We start from the raw sequence: 27267 nt of genomic DNA, 5'->3' as shown, positions 1-27267 counted from the left end.
TCCTCTGAACTATCACTCTGGCTCCCATCCCCATACCAAACTGTCAGACCTGGCCAGGCTATTGGAATGAGGGGAGACCTTATAGAAGCGTTTAAAATTACGAGAGCCATCGATAAGGAGGCTCCATGGTAGGGGAGACCAAAGCAATTGGGTGAGAGGGGAAAGATTAAAAATGGGCCTGAGAGGCAATATTTTCCTCACAAATCTGGCGAGTGTTTGGGATAAAGTCGCCAGAAGTGGTTGAAGAGAATATATTACAGTAGTATCATTAAAGAAGCACTCGGATAGGTACAGGGAGGAGCGGGGCTTAGAGGGACATGGGTCAAATACAGGAAGTTTGAACAAGCTTGGGGGAAAAAGACGGGCATTCACCCTATCTATGCCCCTCTATACCTTTCATCCTCCCGCACACCAGACAATATAGTCCTAGCCTGCCCAACGTCTCCCTGTAACTCAGGCATTCGAGTAAATCTTTGTGCTCTTATCAGCTTAATTCATCTAAATAAATTAATTCATTATTTCCTGTAGCAGGGCAACCAAAACGGTACACAAAATGTTCTATGATTGCATGACAGTCTGTAATTCCCCCCCCCCCACCCCACCACCCCGCTCACTAATTTCTAACTGTCTGGTATGGGGATCGAAATAAGCTGCTGAATGTTGTAAACTCCATCATGGGCACTAGCCTATCCAGCATACAGAACATCTTCAAGGGCCGATGCCTCAGAAAGGCAGCCTCCATCATTAAGGACCCCCACCACCCAGGACATGCCCTCTTCTCATTGCTACCATCAAGATTACAAAAGTCTGCAGACGCTGGAAATCCAAAGCAAGACACACAAAATGCAGGCAGGGCAGGCAGCATCTGTGGAAATGAAGAGATAGTCGACATTTCGGGTCGAGACCCTTCTTCACAGGAGACTGAAGGCACACACTGAACGGTTCAGGAACAGCTTCTTCCCTCAGCCATCGGATTTCTGAATGGGCATCAAACCCGTGACCACTACCTCTACTTTCTTCTCTCTCTTTTTATTATTATGCATTGCTGCCGCCGCATAACAACGAATTTCAGGACATATGCCGGCGATATTAACGCTGATTCTATTGTGACCGCAGCCCTTCGCAGTCGCCGGCGTGCGCTGCGGGCATGCTCGGCTCCTCCGTGGGCGAGAGGCGGTGTCTCTGCATCCTGCTCCAATGGCCGGGAGGTGTGGGCGGCCCTCTTGCTCTCTAACCCCACCCCGGGCTGACTCATTCTCTCGTGTGGCTTCGGGATGCTAACCAACGGCAGTCGGCACTTGATCAAGGGAGCGTTGCAGTGGGGTGTCTTGGCGCTGGGAAGGGCGACGATGGTGAGTGTTTCACCGCGGAAGCGCAGCGCGCTGGTCCCCCCGTGGAACGAGGTCGTATGGAATGAAAAGGTGGTTGTAGACGGGTCTTTGTGCAGTTGCGCTCTCAGCTGTTCGGGCTGTTGACTGAGAATGCGGGCACGCAGGGTTAATTTTGTCCGATGCCTCACGCTCCCAAGGCCGCCCGTTCCGTCAAGCACCAGAGAGGCAACAATCCCACCGCAGTGCGACTGCTGCGGCCCTGCTCGGGGCTTGTTGACAAGACCGGCTTCTCCCACGCCAGCTTCGGGGCAGCTAATGAGATTAACCCGGCTCCGGCCAAATCATTTCAGTTTCGTTTGACATTCAGGCGTGGATATGAGCTCATCCTATTTCTGGATTCCTAATTTATTTAGGTTCTTTTCTAAGAATCAAAGGGCTCATTCAATATATTTGGTCAGTAAGATTACTAGTGGTAATTTTAGGAGGAAAAGGGTTGCTGGGGAGAGAGTGGCCATGTGAATGAGGGACGATCTCAGCTCGGTGAGGTCAGGAGTACATCCAGGGGCAGAAACCCGCGCAGACGTTTCGCAGCAGCAACAACGAGGGTTAAACTTTCCGAAGAATCGGGAGTCACATGAGCAGCGATTGATGGCTCTGCGCTCGCTGGAATTTGGAAGAAAGGAAGGGGGGGGGGGGCGGAATTGCATTGCAGCCTATTGAATGTTGAAAAGGCCTCGATACAGTGGATGTGAAGAGGGTGTTTCCTTTGGTGGGGGAAGTCTAGAGGGCACAGGCTTAGGATAGAGGGACGGCCATTTAGAACAGAGTTGAGGAGGAATTTCTTTAGCCAGAGGGTGGTAAATATGTCAAATTTGTTGGCACATGTGGCTGTGGAGGCCAGGTCTTTGGGTGTATTTAAGATGGGTTCTTGATTTGTCAGGGCTTGGAAGGTTATGGGGAGAAGGCAGGAGAATAGGGTCAACTATGGTGAAATGGTGGAGCAGACTCGATGGGCTGAGGTCTGCTTTTGGGTCTTGTGTTATCTTGGGGACCAAATGGGTAGTTGACGTGCAGAGCCAAGGGTTGTGGGTGTGGTCCTAAAAGAAGACATGATACTGCAGGTCCCAGGAACAACATACAAAATGTGGAGGAATTCACCCCACCACGCAGCATCTAGTGTGATCCACCGAGCTCCTCTAGCATTTTGTGAGATCCTGAATTAATCGAACCAAGGAGAAGCATGTGGAAGGTAATGCATTCACTGGAGTGTGAATAGGTAGATATACTTTATTAATCCCGAGGGAAATTTGGTTTCGTTACAGCCGCACCAACCAAGAATAGAGCGTAAATATAGCAATACAAATAACCCCCACAATCAAACAACAAAATGTAAGATGCACTGTACAAATGTGAACAAGAATGGTTTCTTGTTCACGCTTGTACAGTGGGGGGAAAAAAAACTTTTGCATGCCATCTGTACAGATCATTTCACAATGCTAGTCAGGACATTGAGTCTGTACAGGGGGAAAGCAGAATATAGTGTTACAGTTATCGAGAGTGCCGTGCAAAGAGAAAGCAAGATACGAGGCATGGCGAGGGGCATCATAATATAGATAATCTAGAGCAGGGCAGTTTGAAGGAGGTGTTAGTATCATGAGATATATAATAGTTGATAATCTCCAGGTCTGGATGGCATGCTCCCAAGGTTGCTGTGGGAAGCGAGGGAGGACATAGCTGGGGCCCTGATGGAATTTTTTGTTGCTGCAATTTTTTTTAACTTGTGGGTAAGATGCCAGGAGACTAGAGGATAGCTAATGTTAATCCTTTATTTAACGAAGATACCAGGGAGAAACCAGGTAATTTGAGGTTGTGATCTTACTTGCATCGGTGGTCAGGACATTATTGGAGAAAATCTGAAGAGATAGAATTTGTGGACATTTGGAAAGTCAGGGATAGTCAGCATGGCTTTGTGTGGGGAGTAATCTATTTCACTAATTTGAGTTTTTTTTGAGGACGTAACTAAGAAAACATAGATCAGTAGATCTTGTCTATTTCAAAGTTCAAAATAAATTTATTATCGAAGTACATATGTTACCATATACAACCCCTTTCTTGTGGACATACTCAATAAATCCATAATAGAATCAATGACAGGCCACACCAACTTGGGCCTTCAGCTAGTGTGCAAAAGACAATAAACTGCAAATACAAAAAGAAAGAACTAATAATAAATAAATAAGCAATAAATATCAAGAACATCAGATGAGTCCTTGAAAATGAGTCCACTGATTGTGGGAAAGTTTCAGTGACTGGGTAAGTGAAGTTGAGTGAAGTTATCACCTTTGGTTCCAGAACCTGATGTTTCAGGGGTAGTAACTTCTCCTGAACCTGGTGGTGTGAGTCTTGAGGCTCCTGTACCTCCTTCCTGATGGCAGCAGCGAGACGAGAGCATAGCCTTGGTGGTGGGATCGCTGATGATTGATGCTGCTTTCTGCAACAAAGCTTCATGTGGACGTGCTCAGTGATGGGGAGGGCTTTACTTGTGCTGGGCTGGGCTGTATCCATTACTTCTTGTAGGATTTTCCATTCGGGGCATTGGTGTTTCCATAAAGACGAGAAAATCTGTAGGTGCTGTAAATCACACACAAAATGCTGGATGAACTCAGCAGGCCAGGCAGCATCTATGGAAAGAAATAAACTGTCAACATTTTGGGCCGAGACCCTTCATCAGGACAGGAGAAAAAGATGAGGTCAGAGTAAAAAGGTGGGGGGAGGCGAGGAAGAAGAACAAGGTGATAGGTGAAACTGGGAGGGGGGTAGGTGGTGAAGTAAGGAGCTGGGAGGTTGATTGGTGAAAGAGATAAAGGGCTGGAGGGGGGGAATGATTGGTGAGGACAGAAGACAATGGAAGAAAGGGAAGGGGGAGAAGCACCAGAGGGAGGTGATGGGCAGGTAAGCAGATGAGGTGAGAGAAAGAAATGGAGATGGGGAATAAAGATAGGGGAGGGAAATTACCCGAAGTTTGAGGAAATCGATGTTCATGCCATCAGGTTGGAGGCTACCCAGACAGGATATAAGGTGTTGCTCCTCCAACCTGAGTGTGGCCTCATCGTGGCAATAGAGGAGGCTATGGACTGACATGTCAGAATGGGAATGGGAAGTAGAATTGAAATGGGAGGCTACCAGGAGATCTTGCCTTTTCTGGCAGTCACCAGTCTACATTGGGTCTCACTGATAGACGGGAGGTGCTGCCTGGCCTGTTGAGTTCCTCCAGTATTTCGTGTGTGTTGGTGTTTCCATACCAGGCTGTGTGATGCAGCCAGTCAGTATACTCTTCACCACACATCTAAAACTTTGACAAGCTTCTATAGATGTCATGCCAAATCTTCACAAACTCCTAAGGAAGTAGGGGCGTGCCGTGCTTCCTTTGTCATTGCACTTGCTGGACCCAGGACAGGTCCCCTGAAGTGATGAGACCGAGGAATTTAAAGTTGTTGGACCCTCTATTTTAGTAAGGCATTTGGCAAGGTCCTGCGTGGTAGGCTGTTTCTAGGAGCTAAGCCAAGGTGAGCTGGCTGTTTGGATCTGGAATTGGTCTGGTAATTTGAGGCAGAATGTAATTGTGGAATTTAAAAAAAAATTATAAGTCTGTAACCACTTGTGCACTGCAGGGATTGGTGTTGGGACCTTTGTTTGAGATGTACCATTGCACATTAATGTCTCCGCTATGGAGAGAGTGAAGAGCTGAAAGTTCCTTGGTGCGTGCATGACGGACAATCCAACCTGGACCCACAACACCATCTCACTAGTCAAGGAGGCACAGCAATTTTTATACCTTGAGGAGATTGAGGTGTTCATTGCTCCCTGCCCCCATTCTAACAACTCTTTACAGGAGCACCATCGAGTGTCCTGTCTGGCTGCATCATTGTGTGGTTCGGAAAGTGCAAGGCATCGGACCGCAAGACCCTACAGAAGATGGTAAGACCCACCAAGAGGGTCACTGAGGTCTCCTTCCCCCACCCCCCCCTCCAATTTGTGACATTTGCCGGGAACGTTGCCGATGAAGAGCCCAAAGCATTGTTGAGGATTCCTACCACCCATCCCACAATCTCTTTGACCCATGACCATCAGGAAGAAGGTACAGAAACATCAGGACTAGGACTAGTGGTAGAGATACATTAAGGGTGCATAAGAAACTTAGATAGGTGCATGGAAGATAGAAAACTGGAGAGCTATATAGGAGGGAGGGGTTGGATTGATCTCAGTAGGTTAAAAGTTTGGCACAATATTGTAAGTCGAAGGGGCTGTACTGTGCTGTAGTGTTCGTGTTCTGAAACAGCATCACATCACCTTGCAGTCCCTGCACATGGGGTCACTCTTGTAATACCATGCAGTTGATGTGCAATTACATCAAAAGTGGTTCCAGAATCCTTGTACAATTAACGTCAGTTACAGTGTGTTCAGGTCCAGGATGGTGAAATAGTCTGATGATGGAAATGCCAAGTCAAGTTTATTGTCATTTAACTATGTACATGTACACCGCCAAATGAGACAACATTTCTCTGGACCAGGGTGGTAAGCACACTATACACATAACAAACAATAACTTAGGAAAATAAGAATTAAATCCACAAATGAAATACTGTACACATAAACAAAGTAAAGTGCATAAATTAAATATTGTAGGGTACAGAACAAGTTATCCGGTGACACCTCGAATGTGATGTGGCAGGGAGTTCAGAAGCCTGATGGCCTGAGGGAAGAAGCTGTTTCCTGTCCTGACTGTTCTCGTCTTTGTGTGTTGGAGTCTCCTGGCTGATTGCTGGATGGATGGGTGGGATCTTCGATAATACTAAGGGCCCTGTGTACGCAGCGCTCCTGATAATGGATGGTAGGGAGACCCCAGTGATCCGCTCTGCCGTTTTCTCAGTCCTTTGTAGGGACTTGCTCGGCTCGGCTGCTCCCATACCAGATGGAGATGCAGTTTGTCAGGACGCTCTGAATGGTGCTCCTGTAAAGGTTGATTTACACTAGTGCGTACTAGCTTGCGCCGTAGCCCACGCAAGTGGCCTACGCCGTTGTGAGCATTTATACTTGTGCGTTGGTGTGTCTGCGTCGCTCTGCAATTCATCGCCAAAACGCTAGTTGGCGGTGGGGTTTCTATGCCACTGTGTTGAGTTTCTTCGTGTTGAAACTCAAACTTCAAACAATGGCGACTGAAACTGAAGGAGGGTGAATTTTCTGTGCTTGTCCGGCCACTGAGAGACATGGACGAGGAAATGCATTTCAAATATTTTCGGATGTCGGCAGGTAGATTTGACGGTTTGGTTCATCATCTCCAACCATTTATTTCGCATCCGTGTACGCACAGTATACTCAGAGACTGGCAATCACCATTCGAGTTTTAGCTTCAGGTGGAAGTCAACAGGCTGTAGCAGCTAGCTACAAACTGGCGTCAAGCACAGGGTCCTCCATAATTTCGGAGGTCTGTAAAGCTTTATGGAAAGCATTGCGGCCAGAGTTCTCTCCCTGCCCTTCAGTTGCCCAGTGGGAAGCTATTGCAGCGTAGGAGGAAATGCGATGCTACCAAGCGGACCAATCGCAGTTGTTGCGGTCTGCGTTGTCGCGAGGCGTAGTTACATTTTTGGGGAGGTGCGCGTCAGGCTACGAGGTAGGGTACGCGGCTACGCCGTACCTATGGCGTCGATTTGACGCACAAGTATAAATTGGCCTTAAGACTCAGTTAAGATGGGGTGGGGGGTGGAGACTCACTTGCCTTAATATCAATATCCAGCATTAGGGAGGGAGGGGGGTGGTTAGTGGTAGCAAAGACTATGATCCAGAAAATGTGATTGACTACAAAATGCCATTGACTACAAAATGCCTTTTTGTTTCATAACACATTTGCCTGTCATTCCCCTCATTGATCAAACTTTCTCTCCCCAGATACTGCTTGACCTGCTAGCTTTTTCTGTCAGCTAGCTCCTGCTTTACCTCAGAATCAGAGCCCTTGTTTCGTTCCAATCTTTTGACATGATTAGCTGCATAATCATCTTGTAATCTTTATTGGTGTCAGCAAATATTTCTGTATTGCCGAAACAGGCCCTTGTTTATATAGCTCAAGCTGATCTAAATTTTTTGAAATGTCAAAGGTTCAGGTACATGTTTTATATGGTCTTGGGAGGGTTGACTCTGGAATAAAGATCAGAGCAGCTTGGTGAGTCAGGTAGTGTCTGTGGAGAGAAGTGGTTAATGTTTTTGGATCATTTCTCTGGAGATGCTCCCTGATTTCTGTTGCTTTTTGTTGTTGTATTTTAATGGAAAGCTTGCTGTGAATTTTTAAAAATTTGTATTTGCTTCTGTAATAATTTTCATACAGATGCCTTTTTAGATTAACTGAGATTAAATTAGTCCCTTTTTAATTGAAAAACATAGGATGAGGTCAGTGTCACTAGGAAGACAGTTGACAGTCTTGGCGGATGGTGGAGCATAAAAGTAGATTAGTTTTGATATGCTTAACTTCATCAGTAATTAGTTTCTGCTGATGAGGCCTGGTTGGTTTCTCTACTTTCCATGAGATCTGTTGCCTCTCGCACCACAGCTTGAAATTAGTGCCTTTGGTGTTTGTGGGGGTTATTGTGATACCATGCAGTGTGCTGGGGCACTGATGTGAAAGCTTGAAGCCTCTTTGATTCTGCAGCATTTCAAGCTTGTTGGCCTAGGTTCACTTTGGTTGAAAGGTTGATCTTGAGTGGCATAAAATAATTGTGCAGGTCTTTTCCTTGGTCTTGAATGCCCAGTTTATGGACATCCCATATAGAAGCAAACAACCATTGGATAGATTGATGGGATTGATTTGCTAGCTGTTGTGGGGCTGCAGGCATCTTCTGTCAAATGGGCACAGAGCATTTTAGTGACCCTTCTATCCTCCTCATCGCCACCCACAAGCGTCTGAGCTGTAATATTCAGGGAGCTTTGTGGAGTTGAGCAGATGACATTGAGTCGGTGAGGTCTGCTGACCATTACTCGTCCTGCATCTTCTCTCTCTCCCCTTGCTGCCGATCAGTGACCCTCTCCCACAGTTTCTGTTCTTTTCTAACTTAAGAATAAGTCCGGGTTGCAAAAGCGTCTCATATGGAGCCTTATTGTAACCTTTTGGACTGCTTCCAGTTGCTCTTCTTTCCTACAGAACAACTGATTTTAAATGATGAAAGCTGGAGACGTGTCTGTCAGTGAACAACAAACAAGATACTGCAGGAACTTGGTGTCTCGACCTGAAATGCTGACTTTCTGTTTCCCTCTGCAGATGTTGCCTGACCTGCAGAGTTCCTCCAGCAGATTGCTTGTTGTTCTAGACAATGGCATCTGCAGTCCCTTGTCCCCATGTTCATCAGTGAGATGGTTGTAATAGGTGTGGAAAAGGAAGAGGCAGTGAGAATTGGAATGACGTGTTAGATGGAGAAGAAATGCATGAAAGTAAATGGCAGTGGCCTTTGGAGGATTATAGAATTTAATGTAATTTGAGATGAATGAATTACAAATACCATTTTTTGTCTTCCTTGAAATTCACTGTTGAATTATGTCTGATCCACACCAAATTTATTGAAGGCCACCAAGACTGGGTGAAGAGGCATGTACTGACGCTTCAACATTCCAGTGCATGATTGTATTTGATGTCTTTGTCTCTTGTGACAGAGGATAGAGGAAGGACTTTAGAGTCAGAAGGTGAAAACTTTTTCTCCCTCCCTTCACACACTAAATATAATCTTTCATATGATGAAAGTCTGGATCGACTAGGCTTATACTTGCTGGAATTTAGAAGATTGAGGGGGGATCTTATTGAAACGTACAAAAATTTTAAGGGGATTGGACAGGCTAGATGCAGGAAGATTGTTCCCGATGTTGGGGAAGTCCAGAACGAGGGGTCACAGTTTAAGGATAAAGGGGAAGCCTTTTAGGACCAAGATGAGGAAAAACTTCTTCACACAGAGAGTGGTGAATCTGTGGAATTCTCTGCCACAGGAAACAGTTGAGGCCAGTTCATTGGCTATATTTAAGCGGAAGTTAGATATGGCCCTTGTGGCTAAAGGGATTGGCGGTATGGAGAGAAGGCAGGTACAGGTTCTGAGTTGGATGATCAGCCACGATCATATTGAATGGCGGTGCAGGCTCAAAGGGCCGAATGGCCTACTCCTGCACCTATTTTCTATGTTTCTATGTTAAATGGTGAAGAAGCAGCACCTCCCTACCCAACGTAATGGAGACCATATCTGACTGAGGAGCAGTGGGGTGGATCATGGGAACGGAAGGGAGCACATCTGATTTTTGAATGTTTCTGAAGTCCATGTTTTCTAATCTATTCATATTGGCTCCATTTTCATTCAGGAGTGTCGTGGCAGTGAGCCTTTTGTTAAAGTTTGGCCTTTCACCCTTTCTCATCCGTGTTAGTTCCCCAGAGCAATCCATTGTCCCGTTGGCTTGTTCTAGGCCAGTATATCTGAGTCCTTGCTTTCAGAAGATAAGATGTTTATGGGACGTCAGTGTTTGGGAGGCTGCATTCACTGCAGTCTTGCTGCTCCAGAGATCGATGGTCCCTGTGCTCTTAATTGTCCCACCATGTTCATGGGTAGGCAACTGCAAGAGTGGGGACCCAAGACAACGTGGGAATAATTGTATATGATCCTGTTCAGGGAAGTGTGTGACCTGGAACTAATAATATACTTTTGATTATTGCTAGTCTTCAGCTGATGCTGAAACAAGATTGCTTTTTTTTTGTAATGCTGTATGTAAAGTTAGTGAAGTTCCGAATTGGAGGATTTGAAAGAACTGTTTTGTTCAGAACTATTTGTTATAACTCTTATCTGCCAGGTAGGTAGTGTCTTGGTACACTTATCTCCATTGAACTGCATAGGTTTGAGGAATTATGTCAAGGTGACACCAGTTTTCTGCAGAAAACCCAGAACTATGGATTCTGGAGCCTAGGCTTAACTGCTTGTTGGTGATGCTGCCAATTGTGGGCAGGGAGCTTTACAGTACTGGTATCCATGAAATATCATGGACTGCAGATGAAATTGTCCCTGTTCAAATAATAGTGGAACAATATTCTATATTTTTGAATTTACTCCTTTATAATTAATGATATGGGTCAATTTTGTTGAGCATTCAATATCTGATTAACCAACAGTTCAAGTGTATTTAGTTTGCAGATGTCTTATCCTTGCACAGACGCAACGGATTATCTGTCTGATCTTTTCAAAAAGGATTTACTTCTGCAACCTTGCAAGTTTGGACTGGGTAGAAGCTGAGATCAATCTAGTGGTTCTGCCTAAGATCGGTAATCAGTGTGATTACATGTTTGCAAATAATGACCCAAGAATTTTTACTGCTTTTAAACTGGGTTCCCAAGGTTACCATGAATCTAAGCAGTTAATCGCTTTTATTATTTGAGATAGTGCAGGATAGGCCTTCCGGCCCTCTGAGCTGCACCGCCCGGCATATCCCTAGCCAAATAACAGGGAAGTTTTACAATGACCAATTAACCTACTAGCTGGTATGTCTTTGGACTGTGGGAGGAAACTGGAGCACCCAATGGAAACCCACCTATTCCATGAGGAGGACATACAAACTCCTTACAGATAACGTCGGAATTGAACTCTGATGCCCCGAGCTGTAGTATCGTTGTGCTAATCGCTATACTACAAGGCCATGAGTGTTTCATTGATCATAACGTGACCCATTTCTTAATGTGTAATACCTTAGGAGGAGGTTTAGAATTAAATCTGTAAGCACGTCGATGCTGGTTAACATGGCGTCTGATCATACTGGGGTGATTGTGTTTGATCCTCAAAGTACTGGGAGTTGTGATAAGCAGCCGTTTTGATTTGCATTGATTACTGAATTGCTCTTGGTCAGGGGCTCCCAACCTTTTTTAATGCTATGGAGCCTTACCATTAACTGAGGGGTCTGTGGGCCCCAGGTTGGAAACCCCTGCTCTTGGCACTTTTAGTTAATGTACTTGAACTAGCAGTGGCCATGGAATGCGTTTGACTGATCCAAATGCACACTTGGTGTAAGGTAGGGATCAAGTAAGATCTGAGGTTTGTGAAACTGAAATGCCTCAGAACTAACAGTGACTTCTGAGCAGTTACTCTCCATTAGGGGGTTCCCAGCCTGTTTTACACCATGGACCAATACCATGAAGCAAATAGTCTGTAGACCACAGGTTGGGAACCCCTGCTCTGGGATCGTCGAGCTCAGACCATGAGAGGTCTGTGTCGGGCATTTTCATGCCTTACAAAGCACAGATTGGAAGTCTGTGTGGGGCGCCACTCCTCGTACAGACACTAGAGCAATGTGTGGTTAAGTGCCTTGCCCAAGGGCACAAACACGCTGCCACAGCTGAGGCTCGAACTAGCGACCTTCAGATCACTAGACGAACACCTTAACCACTTGGCCACGTGCCTGCTCTACATATAGTCTAAAACTAAAAGGTATAAATTTCAGTTGAGGAAAAAGATTTTAGGGGTGTCTGAGGGGGCGAGTGTTTATACACAGTGATGTGTATGGAAAAAGGAGGTCCACTTACAGTGTTTTTAAGATATTCAGACAGGAAATGCTGAGGGATATAGGTTAAGTGCAGGCAAATGAGACTAGTATCTTGGCGTTGACAACTATTACTGATGGGCCTGTTTCCATGATGTATCACTCAGTCTGTGAATCCAAATGGATTAGCTGTCTTAGATGTGTCTTCACATTTTAAATCTTTTTCAGAGTGCACAGCCAGAAGATTGGCGCAAGGCTCAATCCATTTATGAATTTAATGCCAAAAACATAGATGGTGAAGAAGTCTCCCTGGACAAATACAGGTGCGTTTTTGTGTGTTGCTCCAATAAATAGAGGCTTTTATGAACACCTGACAATTGTGTCATGCTTGTTTGAATTCCTGTACCCCATAACATTCCAGCAGTTGTGCGGCTGGCTTAACTCCAGGAACTTGGCTTTGAACCTGACCTCGCGTGCTCTCAGTGCATAGTAAGTTCTCTCTTTGATGCCAGATTTCTTCATCAGTGCTGCACTAATTTCCTCCATGTTCCCAAAGATGGATTGGTAGTCAAGTTACTCAGAGTAGATTGATGGCAAAAGGAATCAAGGGAGCTGAATGGACAAACATAGAACATAGAATAGTACAGCACAGTACAGGCCCTTTGGCCCACAATGTTGTGCCAACCCTCAAACCCTGCCTCCTATATAACCCCCCATCTTAGATTCCTCCATATACCTGTCTAGTAGTCTCTTAAACTTCACTAGTGTATCCGCCTCCACCACTGACTCAGGCAGTGCATTCCATGCACCAACCACTCTCTGAGTAAAAAAACCTTCCTCTAATATCCCCCTTGAACTTCTCACCCCTTACCTTAAAGCCAAGTCCTCTTGTATTGAGCAGTGATGCCCTGGGGAAGAGGCGCTGGCTGTCCACTCTATCTATTCCTCTTAGTATCTTGTACACCTCTATCATGTCTCCTCTCATCCTCCTTCTCTCCAAAGAGTAAAGCCCTAGCTCCCTTAATCTCTGATCATAATGCATACTTTCTAAACCAGGCAGCATCCTGGTAAATCTCCTCTGTACCCTTTCCAATGCTTCCACATCCTTCCTATAGTGAGGTGACCAGAACTGGACACAATACTCTAAGTGTGGCCTAACCAGAGTTTTATAGAGCTGCATCATTACATCGCGACTCTTAAACTCTATCCCTCAACTTATGAAAACCCCATAAGCTTTCTTAATTACCCTATCCACCTGTGAGGCAACTTTCAGGGATCTGTGGACATGTACCCAGAGATCCCTCTGCTCCTCCACACTACCAAGTATCCTGCCATTTACTTTGTACTCTGCCTTGGAGTTTGTTCTTCCAAAGTGTACCACCTCACACTTCTCTGGGTTGAACTCCATCTGCCACTTCTCAGCCCACTTCTGCATCCTATCAATATCTCTGCAATCTTTGACAATCCTCTACACTATATACAAGACCACCAACCTTTGTGTCATCTGCAAACTTGTCAGCCCACCCTTCTACCCCCACATTCAGGTCGTTAATAAAAATCACGAAAAGTAGAGGTCCCAGAACAGATCCTTGTGGGACACCACTAGTCACAGTCCTCCAATCTGAATGTACTCCCTCCACCATCACCCTCTGCCTTCTGCAGGCAAGCCAATTCTGAATCCACCTGGCCAAACTTCCCTGGATCCCATGCCTTCTAACTTTCTGAATAAGCCTACCGTGTGGAACCTTGTCAAATGCCTTACCAAAATCCATATAGATCACATCCACTGCACTACCCTCATCTATATGCCTGGTCACCTCCTCAAAGAACTCTATCAGGCTTGTTAGACACGATCTGCCCTTCACAAAGCCATGCTGACTGTCCCTGATCAGACCATGATTCTCTAAATGCCTATAGATCCTATCTCTAAGAATCTTTTCCAACAGCTTTCCCACCACAGACGTAAGGCTCACTGGTCTATAATTACCGGACTATCCCTACTACCTTTTTTGAACAAGGGAACAACATTCGCCTCCCTCTAATCCTCCGGTACCATTCCCGTGGACAACGAGGACATAAAGATCCTAGCCAGAGGCTCAGCAATCTCTTCTCTTGCCTCGTGGAGCAGCCTGGGGAATATTCTGTCAGTTCCCGGGGACTTATCTGTCCTAATGTATTTTAAGAACTCCAACATCTCTCCTCCCTTAATATCAACATGCTCCAGAACATCAACCTCACTCATATTGTCCTCACCATCATCGTTCCCTCTCATTGGTGAACACCGAAGAGAAGTATTCATTGAGGACCTCGCTCACTTCCACAGCCTCCAGGCACATCTTCCCACCTTTATCTCTAATCGGTCCTACCTTCACTCCTGTCATCCTTTTTTTTCTTCACATTATTGAAGAATGCCTTGGGGTTTTCCTTTACCCTACTCGCCAAGGCCTTCTCATGCCCCCTTCTTGCTCTTCTCACCCCCTTCTTAAGCTGCATTCTTGCTTCCCTATATTCCTCAATAGACCCATCTGATCCTTGCTTCCAAAACCTCATGTTTGCTGCCTTCTTCCTCCTGACTAGATTTTCCACCTCACTTCTCACCCATGGTTCCTTCACCCTACCACTCTTTATCTTCCTCACCGGGACAAAGTTATCCCTTACATTCCGCAAGAGATCTCTAAACATTGACCACATGTCCATAGTACATTTCCCTGCAAAAACATCATCCCAATTCACACCCGCAAGTTCTAACCTTATAGCTTCATAATTTGCCTTTCCCCAATTAAAAATTTTCCTGTCCTCTTTGATTCTGTCCTTTTCCATGATAATTATAAAGGCCAGGGAGCGGTGGTCACTGTCCCCCAGATGCTCACCCACTGAGAGATCTGTGACCTGACCCGGTTCATTACCTAGTATTAGATCTAGTATGGCATTCCCCCGGTCGGCCCGTCCACATACTGTGACAGGAATCCATCCTGGACACACTTAACAAATTCTGCCCCATCTAAACCCTTGGAACTAATCAGGTGCCAATCAATATTAGGGAAGTTAAAGTCACCCATGATAACAACCCTGTTATTTTTGCACCTTTCCAAAATCTGCCTCCCAATCTGTTCCTCTGCATCTCTGCTGCTACCAGGGGGCCTATAGAATACCCCCAATAGAGTAACTGCTCCCTTCCTGTTCCTGACTTCCTCCCCTATTGACTCAAAAGAGGATCCTGCTACATTACCCACCCTTTCTGTAGCTGTAATAGTATCCCTGAGCAGTAATGCCACCCCTCCTCCCCTTTTTCCGCCCTCTCTATGGATATGTATGGAAGAAAATAAGTTCCATGGGTATGGGGGATTGAGAGGAGGAACTGGGTTGACCCCATGGCCCTGCAAGCTAGCATTTTGCCAATGGGCTAAAATGGTGGCTCACCTCTTGTATTTATTTATTGAGATATAGCGCGAAACAGGCCCTTTCAGCCCTTCGAGCCACTCCCCCTGATTCAATCCTAGCCTAATCACGGTACAGTTTACAATGACCAGTTAACCTAGCAGCCGGTGTGTCTTCAGACTTCGGGTGGAAACTGCAGGAAACCCACACGGTCACAGGGAGAACGTACAGACTTCTTGCAGGCAGCAGCAGGAACTGAACCCTTTTCGCCTGTACTGGAAAGGGTTGTGCTAACCATTATGCTACCCTGCCACCTCATTGGGCAGGCCAAGTTGTTATCATGTGATCTCAATGGGGAATCAGAGAACCACTTGAGTTGCTTTGGAAATTGACAAGTTGGATAATACTGTTTTCGGCGGGGGAAAGAAACTTTTCATGTAATCTGTCCAGCAATGGGGCATCATTATTTCTTTTAGTTTCACCATGAGGTCATTGGAAATTGACAAATAATTGTTCTACTTGTGCAACTACTCTATTAAATAGTGGACATACAAGTGAACTGTTTAAGAGTCCTGCAGTAACATAATTTTTTAGATCTGTCTGAAACTCTTTAGCCCCTAACCCTCTTTACCCTACGATCACAACTGTTTTAGTATGCAACTTTGCATAAAATGAAGTTTCTTCAGAATGTTATAGAACTACCTGAAATTTGTTTTCATCATGTTAGGTAACAAGGTATTCAACTTTCGAGTTGGTTGGATTTCAAGACTTTAAACAAGCTTTAGCATGCCAGAATTTGGCATTGACTTTGTTGTTCCTCCGACTTTGGATTTGTTAAGGCAGCAAATCTGCAGTGTTTTGTCTGATGTTTGTAAATTCTGGCTTATTAAATGCAAGCTTTGTTGTTTATATATTAACGGGCTGCTGTAAGTAGTTAGTTTTCGGACTTTGCCTTTTGGCTTCTCTCACTGTCCTTCCCCATCCCCACAACCAACACAAGCTGTCTTTCTAATCTTGTTTTTCTGTTTTAGGGGATATGTCTGCGTCGTCACAAATGTGGCCTCCAAATGAGGAAAGACTTCCGTAAACTACACTCAGTTTACTCAGATATATGATCAGTATGCTGAGAAGGGTTTACGGATTCTGGCTTTCCCTTGCAATCAGTTTGGCAAGCAGGTGAGCTCCAGGGACAGGCAGCAAGCATTGAACAAACAATTATGCAGTTTTTTTTTTGTTCACTTGATGGTATTTAAAGAATTTTCACGATGCAGGCTGCTCCTCGGTTAATGATAGCCGACTTGTGGACACTCAATATTATTTTGTAATTTGTGGACAAATTCAACTGACGGGTGTCTGTGAAAATGGAAGCTGTATGTAATCCAGAGTGTGCCTGTAGATCAAAGCACGCTGGTCTGCCGTGACTTCATGTAGTGCAGAAACTCTATTCATAACTCTGAACTTAATTGGATTAAAACAATTATCAGTACCATATTCTAATTTGATACTAACTTTTAAAAATAGGGGTTTGTGACTTACAAAGGGTCCTGATGAATGTTCTCGGTCCAAAATATCGACTGTTTCTTCCAATCCATAGGTGCCACCTGACCTGTTGAACTCCTCCAGCACTTTTTGTGTATTGCTCTAGATTTCCAGCATAGTCGTTGAAGTAGGCCCTTGGGCCCATCTAGTCCATGCCAAAACCATTTAAAGTGCCTACTCCCAATGACCTGCATCGGGACCATAGGCCTCCATATCTCTTCTAACCAAATAACTGTCCAAACTTAAACATTGAAATCGAGCTCGCATGGACCACTTACACTGGCAGCTCATGACCCTCTGAGTGAAAAAGAACCCCCCCCCCCCCACCGTGTTCCCCTTAAACTTCTCGCCTTCACCCTTAAGCCATGACCTCTGGTTGTAGTCCCACCAAGCCTCAGTGGAAAAAGCTTGCTTGCATTTACCCTTTCTATGCCCCTCATAATTTTTGAGATCAAATCTCCTCTCAATCTTCTACGTTGTAAAGAATACAGTCCTAACCTATTCAGTCTCCCCTTATAACTCTGGTCTTCCAGACCCGGCAGCATTCTTGTAAATTTTCTCTGTACTCTTTCAAACTTGCTTAACATCTTTCCTGCAGGAGGTGACCAGAACTACACACAATACTCCAAATTAGGCCTCATTGATGTCTTACTCAACTTGAACATTACATCCCATCTCCTGTAGTCAGTACATTGGCCTTCATAAATCAATGTGCCAGAAGCTTTCTTTACAGCCCTATCTACCTGTGATGCCACTTTCAACGAATTATGGACCTGTATTCCCAGATCCCCTTGTTCTACCACACTCCTCAGTGCCCTCCCGTTCACTGTGTAAGACACTGGTTGGTCCTGCCGAGGTGACCAACTTGTCTGCATTAAATTCCATCTGGCATTTTTCAGCCAATTTTTCCAGCTGATGCAGATCCCTCTGCAAGCCATGATAGCCTTCCTCACTGCCCACTACAACCCCAATCTTGGTGTCATCTACAAATTTACTGATCCAGTTAACCACATTATCATCCAGATCATCGATATAGATGACAAACAACAAAGGACCCAGCACTGATCCCTGCGGCACTCCACCGGTCAAACCTCCACTCAGAGAGGCAACCCTCTCTGACCACTCTCTGGCTTCTCCTACAAATCCAATGTCTATTTCAATTTACTACCTCATCCTGAAGGCTGAGCGACTGAACCTTCTTGACCAGCCTCTCATGCCTAACTAAGGTCCATGTAGGCAACATCCACCGCCTTGCATTCATACTTTCCTGGTAACTTCCTTGAAAAACTCTATAACACTGGTTAGACACGACCAACAATGCACAAAGCCATGCTGACTATCCTTAATCAGTCCATGTCTAGCCAAATACTTGTATATCCAATCCCTTAGAATACCTTCCAATAACTTTTCTACAGACTCACCAGCCTATAATTTTCTGGTTTCTGTTTGGAGTCTTTTTTTAAACAGCAGAATAACATTGGCTATGCTCCAATCCTCTGGTACCTTTCCTGTCACTAAGGATGTTTTAAATATCTCTGCTAGGGCTTTGGCATTTTCTGCACTTGCCTCACGTAGGGTCCGAGGGAATACCTTGTCTGGCCCTGGGGATTTATCCACCTGATTTGCCTCAGGGTAGCAAGCACCTTCTCCCCTGTAATCTGGTTGGGTCCATGAAGTTGATGCTACTTTGCCTCACTTCTGTTGATTCTGTAACCATCTCCCAAGTAAATACAGACGCAAAGAATGCATTTAAGATCTCCCCTATCTATTTTGGCTCCACACTTGAATTACAATTCTGGTCCTCCAAAGGACCAAACTTTGTCCCTAGCAATCCTTTTGCTCTTAACATACTGGAGAATCCCTTAGGATTCTTCATCATCTTGTCTGCTAGAGTAACTTCATGCCTTCTTTTAGCCCTCCTGATTTCTTTCTTGTGTTCTCTTACATCTCTTGTACTCCATCAGCATCTTATTTGATCCTACTTGCCTATGCCTGCTATGCACCTCATTTTTTTTTTCTCTTAACCAGGACCTCAATATCTCTTAAAAGCCAAGGTTCCCTACATTTGTTATCTTTACCTTTTATTCTGACAGGCACAGACAAGCTTTGTACTTTCAAAATTTCATTCTTGAAGGCCTTCCACTTTTCAAGTACGCCTTTGTCAGAAAACAGGCTGTCCCAATCCACACTTGCCAGATCGTTCCTGACGCCATCAAAATTGGCCTTTCTCAACTTCTGGACCAGACCTATTTCTTTGCATATTAACCTTGAAACTAATGACATTGTGGTCGCTGGATGCAAAGTGTTCCCCTGTACAAACTTTTGTCACCTGCCCTGTCTTATTGCCTAATCGGTATCGCACGCTCTCTCATTGGGACCACTATGTACCGATGAAAGAAACTTTCCCGAATGCGTTTGACAAACTCTATCCCATCTAGTCCTTTTACAGTATGGGATTCCCAGTCAATATGTAGAAAGTTAAAATCACCTACAGTAACAACCTTGTGTTTCTTGCAACAGTGTGCTATCTAAATTTGTTCCTCTAAGTCCCTCGCATGCTGTTGGGTGGTCTATAATATAGCCCTATTAACGTGGTCATACTCTTCTTATTTCTCAGTTCCAACCATAACGCCTCACTAGTCGAGTTCTCCAGTCTGTCCTGACGATGCACTGCGGTGACATTTTCCCTGACTAGTAACGCCATCCCTCCTCCTTTAATCCCTCCCGCTCTGTCATGTCTAAAACAACCAAGCTCCGGAATATTGAGCCGCCAGTCCCGCCCCTCCTCAACCAGGTCTCACTAACGGCTACAACATCATAATTCCAGGAGTTGATCCCAGCCCTGAGCTCATCCGCCTTTCCTACGATACTTCTTGCATTGAAATATACACAGCTCAGGACTACTCGCACCATACTCAACCTTTTGATTCCTGACTTTGAGGTATTACCAACATCTGCCTTCAAAATCTCTTCACTAACTGTTCTGGTACTCTGGTTCCCATCCCCTTGCAACTCTAGTTTAAACCCTATCGTGCAGCATTAACAAACCTTCCAGCTAGGATATTAGTCTCCTTCCAATTCACGTGCAAACTACCCCTTCTGTACAGGTCCCACCTTCTCTGGAGGAGTGCCCAATGATCCAAAAATCTTATGCCCTCCCTCCTGCACCGATTCCTTAGCCACGTCAAACTGTGTGATCTTCCTAATTCTAGCCTCACTAGCACATGGCATGGGTTGCAATCTTGAGACTACAGCTTTAACTTGGCACCCAAATCCCTGAACTCCCTATGCAGAACCTCGTCACTCGTCCTACCCATCTTATTGGTACCTATATGGACCATGATCTCTGGCTGTTCACCCTCCCACTTAAGAATGCTGAAGACTTGATCGGAGGTGTCCCGGGCCCTGGCACTTGGGAGGCAGCATGCCATCTGGGCATCTTGTTTTCGCCCACAGCACCTCCTGTCTGTTCCCATAACTAAAGAATCTCCAATCACTACAGTGTGTCTCTTCTCCCCCTTATGAGTCACAGAGCTAGACTCTGCCAGAGACCTGACCACTATGACTCAACCCCACCCCAACAGTATCCAAAGAGGGGGATATCACTGGGTACTCCGCAATGGCTCCATAACCCCTTTCCCCTTCCCGACTGTCACCCAGCTTCCTGCATCCTGCACCTTGGGTGTAACTACCTCTCTCTATGTCCTGTCTATCGCTCCCGAATGATCCGGAGCTCATCCAGTTCCAGCTTCTTAACGCGGGTTGTTAGAAGCTGCATCTGGATGCGCTTCTCGCAGTTGTAGTCGTCAGGGACACTGGAGGTCTCACTGCCTTCCCACATCCCGCAAGAGAGGCATTCCACTATCCTGCTTGGCATCTCTACTGTCCTAAATGAGCAGATATAAAGAAAAGAAGGAAAAAAGAAAAACAAACTTAACCTAGAGGTTTTCTTTTAGCTTTCTCTGATTGAAGCTTCGAAGAGCTAAAGCCTAAAGATCACCACTCTGACGACGGCTGCTGCACGCGTCCCTGCCTTCCTTAAAAAAAAATCTGTTCTTGTTAATCAGTCTCAAATGCGGATTGGTTGCTGGTCAAAGCATCTGTAGTACCTCATGTCCAGAGTTTTGTGACTTGTCAGCTTCAGTTGCTAATGTACACTGAATAAGCTAAACTGCAGTCAAATGATTATAATCACGAGTAATTAATTTGTTTTATTTAGAAATGCAGCACAGAATGGGCCCTTTAAGCCGCACCGCCCAGCAACCCCTGATTTAAACCCAGCCTAATCGTGGGATAATTTAAAATGACCAATTAACCTACTAACTGGTACATCTTTGGACTGTGGGAGGAGACCCACACACTCCGTGGGGAGGACGTACAGACTCCTTGTAGGTGATGTCGGAATTGAATGCCGAACTCTGGAGCCCCGAGATGTAGAAGCTTCGCACTAACCGCTGGGCTACCCTGGTGCCAAGTCTCATTGTTTCTCCTACAATTGTAACAGAACTGATTATACACGGGCAAGATGCCTTGTGCAATCCAGCTGATCCATGATGCAAATTTTAAAACTGAATCACTGAACTTCAATTGTCTTTTTTGGAAATTATTACAGTTTGTATAGATTTCAAATCTTGTTTGAAACGACTGTCAATGTTTATTTTCAGGAGCCTGGAAATGAGGAACAAATCAAAACTTTTGCCAATACCCACAATGTAAAGTTTGATATGTACAGCAAGATTGATGTAAACGGGGACAAGGCACACCCGCTCTGGAAGTGGATGAAGGAACAGCCTAAAGGGAAGGGGCTGATGGGAAAGTATGTGTCCCTCTTTAAAGTAACTCAATCCAATTCAGAGGATGAAGATATTCATTTCAGTAGCTGGAATTGATTTGCATATGGAAATGAGTTCAGAATAATTGTGACCCTCTAGTTTGCATCTTCACTCCTAGAAACTGATGGCAGCTCTCATGGGAGCTAATTGGATGCAGAACTGGCTAGATGGTGTGAAGCTGACAGTGATGGCGGAAGATTGTTTTGTGGACTGAATGCCTGTGACTAGCGGAGTTGTCTAGGACTGAGTTCTAGGCTCACTGTTCAGTGTCATCAGAATATACAAGGAGAGGTTAGTAAGATGTAGATGACACTACAATCAGAGATGTTTTTGACAGTGAAGATGGTTATCATGGGCTAAATAGAAGTTAATTCGGATAAGTGTGGGTTGTTACATTTTGGGAAGACCAATCGGGATAGGATTTGCACAGTAAGCGTTAGGGTCCTGGCCAATATTGTAGAATAGAAAGTCTTGGGAGGACCAGGACATGGTTTCCTGAACAAGAGAAAATCTGCAGATGCTGGAAATCCGAGTAACATACACTAAATGCTGGAGGAACTCAGCAGACCAGGCAGTATCTGTGGGGGGAAAAAAGTACAGTCGTTGTTTCAGGCTGAAACCCTTTGGCAGGACTGGAGGGGAAAAAATACTGAGGAGTAGATGTAGAAGATGAGAGAGAAACCTGGAGGGGAGGGATGAAGTGAAGAGCTGGGAAGTTGATTGGTGAAAGAAACAGAAGGCCATGGAAGAGAGAAAAGGGGGGGGGGACCAGAGGGAGGGGATGGGTGGGCAAGGAGATAAGGCCAGAGAGGGAAAAGGGGATGGGAAATGGTGAGGGCGGGGGGCATTATCAGAAGTTTGAGAAATCGATGTTCATGCCACCAGGTTGGAGGCTACCCAAACGGAATACAAGGTGGTGTTCCTCCAACCTAAGAGTGGCCTCATCGCAACAGTGGAGGAGGCCACGGATGGACGAATGGGAAGTGGGATTAAAATGGGTGGCCACCGGGAGATCCCACTTGTTCTGGTGGACAGAGCGTAGACGCTCGGAGAAGCAGTCTCCCAGTCTACATCGGGTCTCACCGATGTACAGGAGGCCACATTCAGGTTTCCTGAAGCTGGTGTTGCAAGCAAGACAACCTGGTGAAGAAAGCTTTTAGCATCGGTCAGGGCATTAGTGTAGAAGTTGGGATGTTGTGCTGGCTTTTCAGGTGTTGGCAAGACTACAATTAAAATATTCTTTTTTTTGTCACCATGCTATAGGAAAGATGCTACTAAGCCGAAAAGAGTGCAGAGAAGGTTTGAGGATGTAGGTGGGACTCGGACTGAGTTATGGAAGGAGGTTAAGCATGTTGAGACTTCATTGGAGCATGCGAGAATAAGGGGTGTAAATTTGAGGGTTATGGTGTGAATGCACAGGGTCCGTTTCCCAGGAGTGGGCCATTGAGAACAAGAACTGCAAATGAGAGGGGAGAGATTTGATGGGAACCGGAGGGACAAATTTTTCACCTAAACAATAGTCTCTACGTAGAATGAACTGCCAAAGGACGAGATGAGAAGCAGGTTAACAATGTTTAAAGGTACACTAACAAGTACCTGGACAAGAAATATTTAGAGCAGGGGTTCCCAACCTTTTTATGCCATGGACCCCCACCATTAACTGAGGGGTCTGAGGACCCTGTGCTGGGGACCCCTGGTTTAGTGGGTCATGGGCAAATGTGGCTAGGTTACATGGAACTTCGGTGTGGACTAGTTCTGTGCTGTACGACTGACTGGAGTGTTGTGACCACTCCATAGCTGCAGGGATGATGCTTGGGAGAAGCAATTTATGTTTCCACTTGTTAAGTAAGCTGCTATAGATTTTATTAAACTTTGGGGTTATTTTGAATAATTTCATATTGATTCTATCACTTCAATGTTTAAGAAAAATCTGAAGCCTTTTTTTTTCTTTGCAGTGCCATTAAATGGAACTTCACTAAGGTAGGCCCTTGTAGTTAAAGCACGTAGTCTTTAAATGCAGAATTTGCAGTAAGCAAATCCCAACACTGGCCTTTGTATATTACAATATTTCAGTGATAATGATGCTGATTGTCTTACCAGCTTTTATTTTGTTTCTAGTTTCTAATTAACAAAGAAGGTCAGGTTGTCAAGAGGTATTCTCCTGTGGATGATCCTGTGGTAAGTATTTAAATCTACTCCAGAAAATGCTTAGTATGCCTTCTACTTGGTCTACAAAGGCCTTGTATAAACAGCTGGAATGCTTCAAAGTAGCAACCAAATTTAACAAACCTCTGTCTGTCCTGACCTCAGCTCCAATCCCTGCCATTTCTTCACCATCCCCTGACCTTACCACCTCCGAGGCGGAACATACCTTCCTTGGCAAGGGCCTTGCCTTTGTCTGCCTGGGCTCACACCTCAATGAGTTCCATGCCCATCATGTGTCAAGTTCTTCTATCACCAGGTATACTACTTTGACAAGCGTTTCCCATTTCTCCTTCTCACTTGTTCAACGCTCCTCCTCTTTGACTTCTGCTCTGGTCTTCTACCAGGATCTTTTCATTTCTGCTGGCAGATAACTATTTTGACTTTACCAGTTCTAACCTCAGTACTCCCTGCCCTCCACTCTCTGCAACAATCCCAACTTCACCATCAAGCCTGCAGCCAAAGACGGTGCTGTTGTAGTCTGGTGCACTGACCTCTACCTTGCTGAGGCCAGATTGCTGCACTTTAATACCTCCCTAACTCGTCCCCTGCACATGTGGAGCATCAGGTCATTGTCTCCCACACCATCAGCAAACTCATTGACTCTGGAGATCTCCTATCCACTGCCACCAACCTCATAGTTCCCATACTCTGTGCTGCTTGTTTCTGCCCCCTGCCCAAGATCCACAAACCTAACTGACCCAGCAGGAGCATTGTTTCTGCCTGCTGCTGCCCTACTGAACTGGTGTACACGTATCTTGTTTTCACAATGTCGTCCTTGAAACAGTCCCTTCCTAACTGCATCAGTGACACTTCACATTTTCCATCACTTCAGTACCTTCCAGTTCCCTGGCCCTGACAACCTTATTTCCTCTGTGGACATCTAGTCCCTATAGACTTCCATCCCACCTCAGGAAGGCATTAATGCTCTCTGCCTCTTTATTGTTATCAGTTCACCACCACCACCACCCCCCTCAGTCTGGTTCCCCTCCTCCCCCACCCCCTTCAGTCCGGTGGTATTGGTCCCTATCAGCTCCTCTCAGGATTAAATTATTTTCACATATACTACATGTGTATACCGCCAAACGAGACTATGTTACTCCTGGCCAAGGTGCATACCACAGTACACACAACTCAGACACAAAACAAAGTAATATTGCCACAAATAAATTAACATAGGTGCATATACAGTAAGAGTTTAAAAAGTAAACAGTATAATGCTACTGCTGCTTCATGCCTGAGCAGTGGCAGGTAGTTTAGTAGCCCACTTTCTTTAGACCAAAGGTGTACAAGTGGGTGTTCGCATGGGTCCTAACTACGTCTGCCTTTTTAATGGCCACACAGAACAGTCCATGTTCCAAGCTTGTATTGGTAATGCTCCCCAACTCTTCCTCCACTACGCTGACAACTGCATTGTGCTGCTTCCTGCACTCGTTCTGAATTTGTCAATTTCATCAACTTCCACCCTGCCCTCAGATTGACTTGGTACATCTGACACTTCCCTCTCCTTTCTTGATCACTGTCTCCATCTCTGGAGACCGACTACCTATCCACTGACACCTTGTACAAACCGGACGCTGTTATCTTGATTGCTTCTCCTCCCACTGTTCACTTCTCTCAGTTCCTCTGAATCTACATCTGTTCTCAGGATGAGGTTTTCCATTCTAGAACATCTGACGTTTCCCCCCACCCCCCCAAGGGAACAAGATTTCTCTTCTACTACCGTTTTGCTGCCCTCACCTACATCATCTCCATTTCCAAACACATCTACCCTCACCCCATTCTCTCAGGTTCCCCTTGACCTACCACTCCTATGTTCAGCACATCATAACTCCCTAACTTCTGCCATCCCCAATTGATATCTCACCACTAAGTACATCTCCTTAGTGTAGGGACTGCAGTCTATGTGCCTCATTTCTTTTGGAAAAGCAAGGTAAGCACAAACTCCAAAAATGGGATGCAACCAAGTTGGAGACAGCACGTAGATCACTTGGTGATCCACAAATCAGTGAAGCTCAATGAACATATGGCAAATTAGGAAACTGCTCAGGTGGCACTCGTAACGAGTGGCCAGCCAATGAGGCTAATCCTTGTTCATATAAGACCATAAGATAAAGGAGCAGAATTAGGCCCACTTGACCCATCAAGTCCGCCTGCCATTTCATCATGGCTGATCCATTTTCCCTCAGCCCCAATCTCCTGCCTCCTCCCTGTCTCCCTTCATCCCCTGACCAATCAAGAATCTATCTACCTCCGCTTTAAATATACATTTACAGTTTGCCTTCACAGCTGCCTGTGGTAACAAATTGCACAGATTCACCACTCTAGCTAAAGAAATTCCTCCTCGTCTCCGTTCTGAAAGGATGCCCCTCTATTCTGAGGCAGTGTCCTCTGGTCTTAGACCTCCCCCACCACAGGAAACATCCTCTCTACATCCACTCTTTCAAGGCCTTTCAACATTTGATTGGTTTCCATTAGGTCACCCCTTATTCTTGTGAATACAGTCCCAGAGCCATCAAACGCTCTTCATATGACAAGCCATTCAATCCTGGAATAATATTCGTGTACCTCCCTTGACCCTTATGCCAGGGGGAAGCAGATCGTCCCTCCCGAGTCCAGTCAGTGAAATGGTTTGGTTTTATAACTAACTTTTTAATTGAAGATTGCATTGGGGCCAAAGTCTACTTGAGCTTCAGGATATAATCTTGCAGTAGAAATTTGCTTTAGAGCAGAGGTTCCCACCCTGGAGTCCACCAACTCCTTCCCTTAAAGGCTTTGGTTCATGACTGTAAAAATAGGTTGGGAGCCCCTGCTTTTGAGGTTTGACTACCACATTGTGGAAGATGTTATGACCCTGTGATGAGAATAACATTTTAGCTTGGTTCTAAGCAAATGGCTATGTTAACAATTTGTCTTTATTCCAAACAGGTCATTGAAAAAGATCTTCCTAACTACTTATAAAGACCCGTGTAAGCTGTTGGTGGAATGTAAACTCAATGTAGTGAATTTCAGTTTTTCAGTCCGGATCAATGATGGTCTGCTTGTAAACCCAATGTGGGGAGAGTGGACCTGATAATGTGTGTGCATACCCGGAGGAAATTCTGATGAACATGTTGAGTTTCGTTTTGGTAAATCTATACTTGATGTTTCATTAGCCCTAATATACAATTATGTAAAACTGAATTGTTTTGAGTTCCTTGTTAATGGCAATAAATCTTGACACCAGTTATCTTTGAGGTGAATGTTCACTGTCTTGACCACATTTCAAAATACTTTGCTTATTTTACACTTACCCTTCCTCTGAACTCTAATCCCTTTCCTGCGTCCCTTCAAATCTTACTGATTTCCCCTCCTGTGATCCTTGAATCCTAAATCTGTTCCCACGTGTACTTGATATTTATTGGGGTTCTGGAGTAATTAAAATGAGATCCACTTTTTTTTTT

At 45.1% G+C, this 27267-nt stretch overlaps 1 protein-coding gene across 1 annotated transcript; it reads left to right on the top strand.

Annotated features, from left to right (window-relative positions):
• Positions 1 to 1235: 1235 nt before the first annotated feature.
• On the top strand, positions 1236 to 27053 carry LOC134337215 (phospholipid hydroperoxide glutathione peroxidase GPX4-like). The gene is made up of 7 exons (XM_063032043.1): positions 1236 to 1352; positions 12102 to 12196; positions 16283 to 16427; positions 21455 to 21606; positions 23578 to 23602; positions 23741 to 23800; positions 26753 to 27053. Exons 1-7 carry the CDS (start codon positions 1275 to 1277, stop codon positions 26783 to 26785), a joined length of 588 nt encoding a protein of 195 aa, XP_062888113.1. The 5' UTR covers positions 1236 to 1274; the 3' UTR covers positions 26786 to 27053.
• Positions 27054 to 27267: the final 214 nt, after the last annotated feature.

This window comes from Mobula hypostoma, chromosome 24 (genome assembly GCF_963921235.1).
Source record: "Mobula hypostoma chromosome 24, sMobHyp1.1, whole genome shotgun sequence".
NCBI classification, from domain to species: Eukaryota; Metazoa; Chordata; class Chondrichthyes; order Myliobatiformes; family Myliobatidae; genus Mobula; species Mobula hypostoma.
Note: the sequence above shows the minus strand (reverse complement) of the source record. Positions and strands in the feature narration are given on the sequence as shown.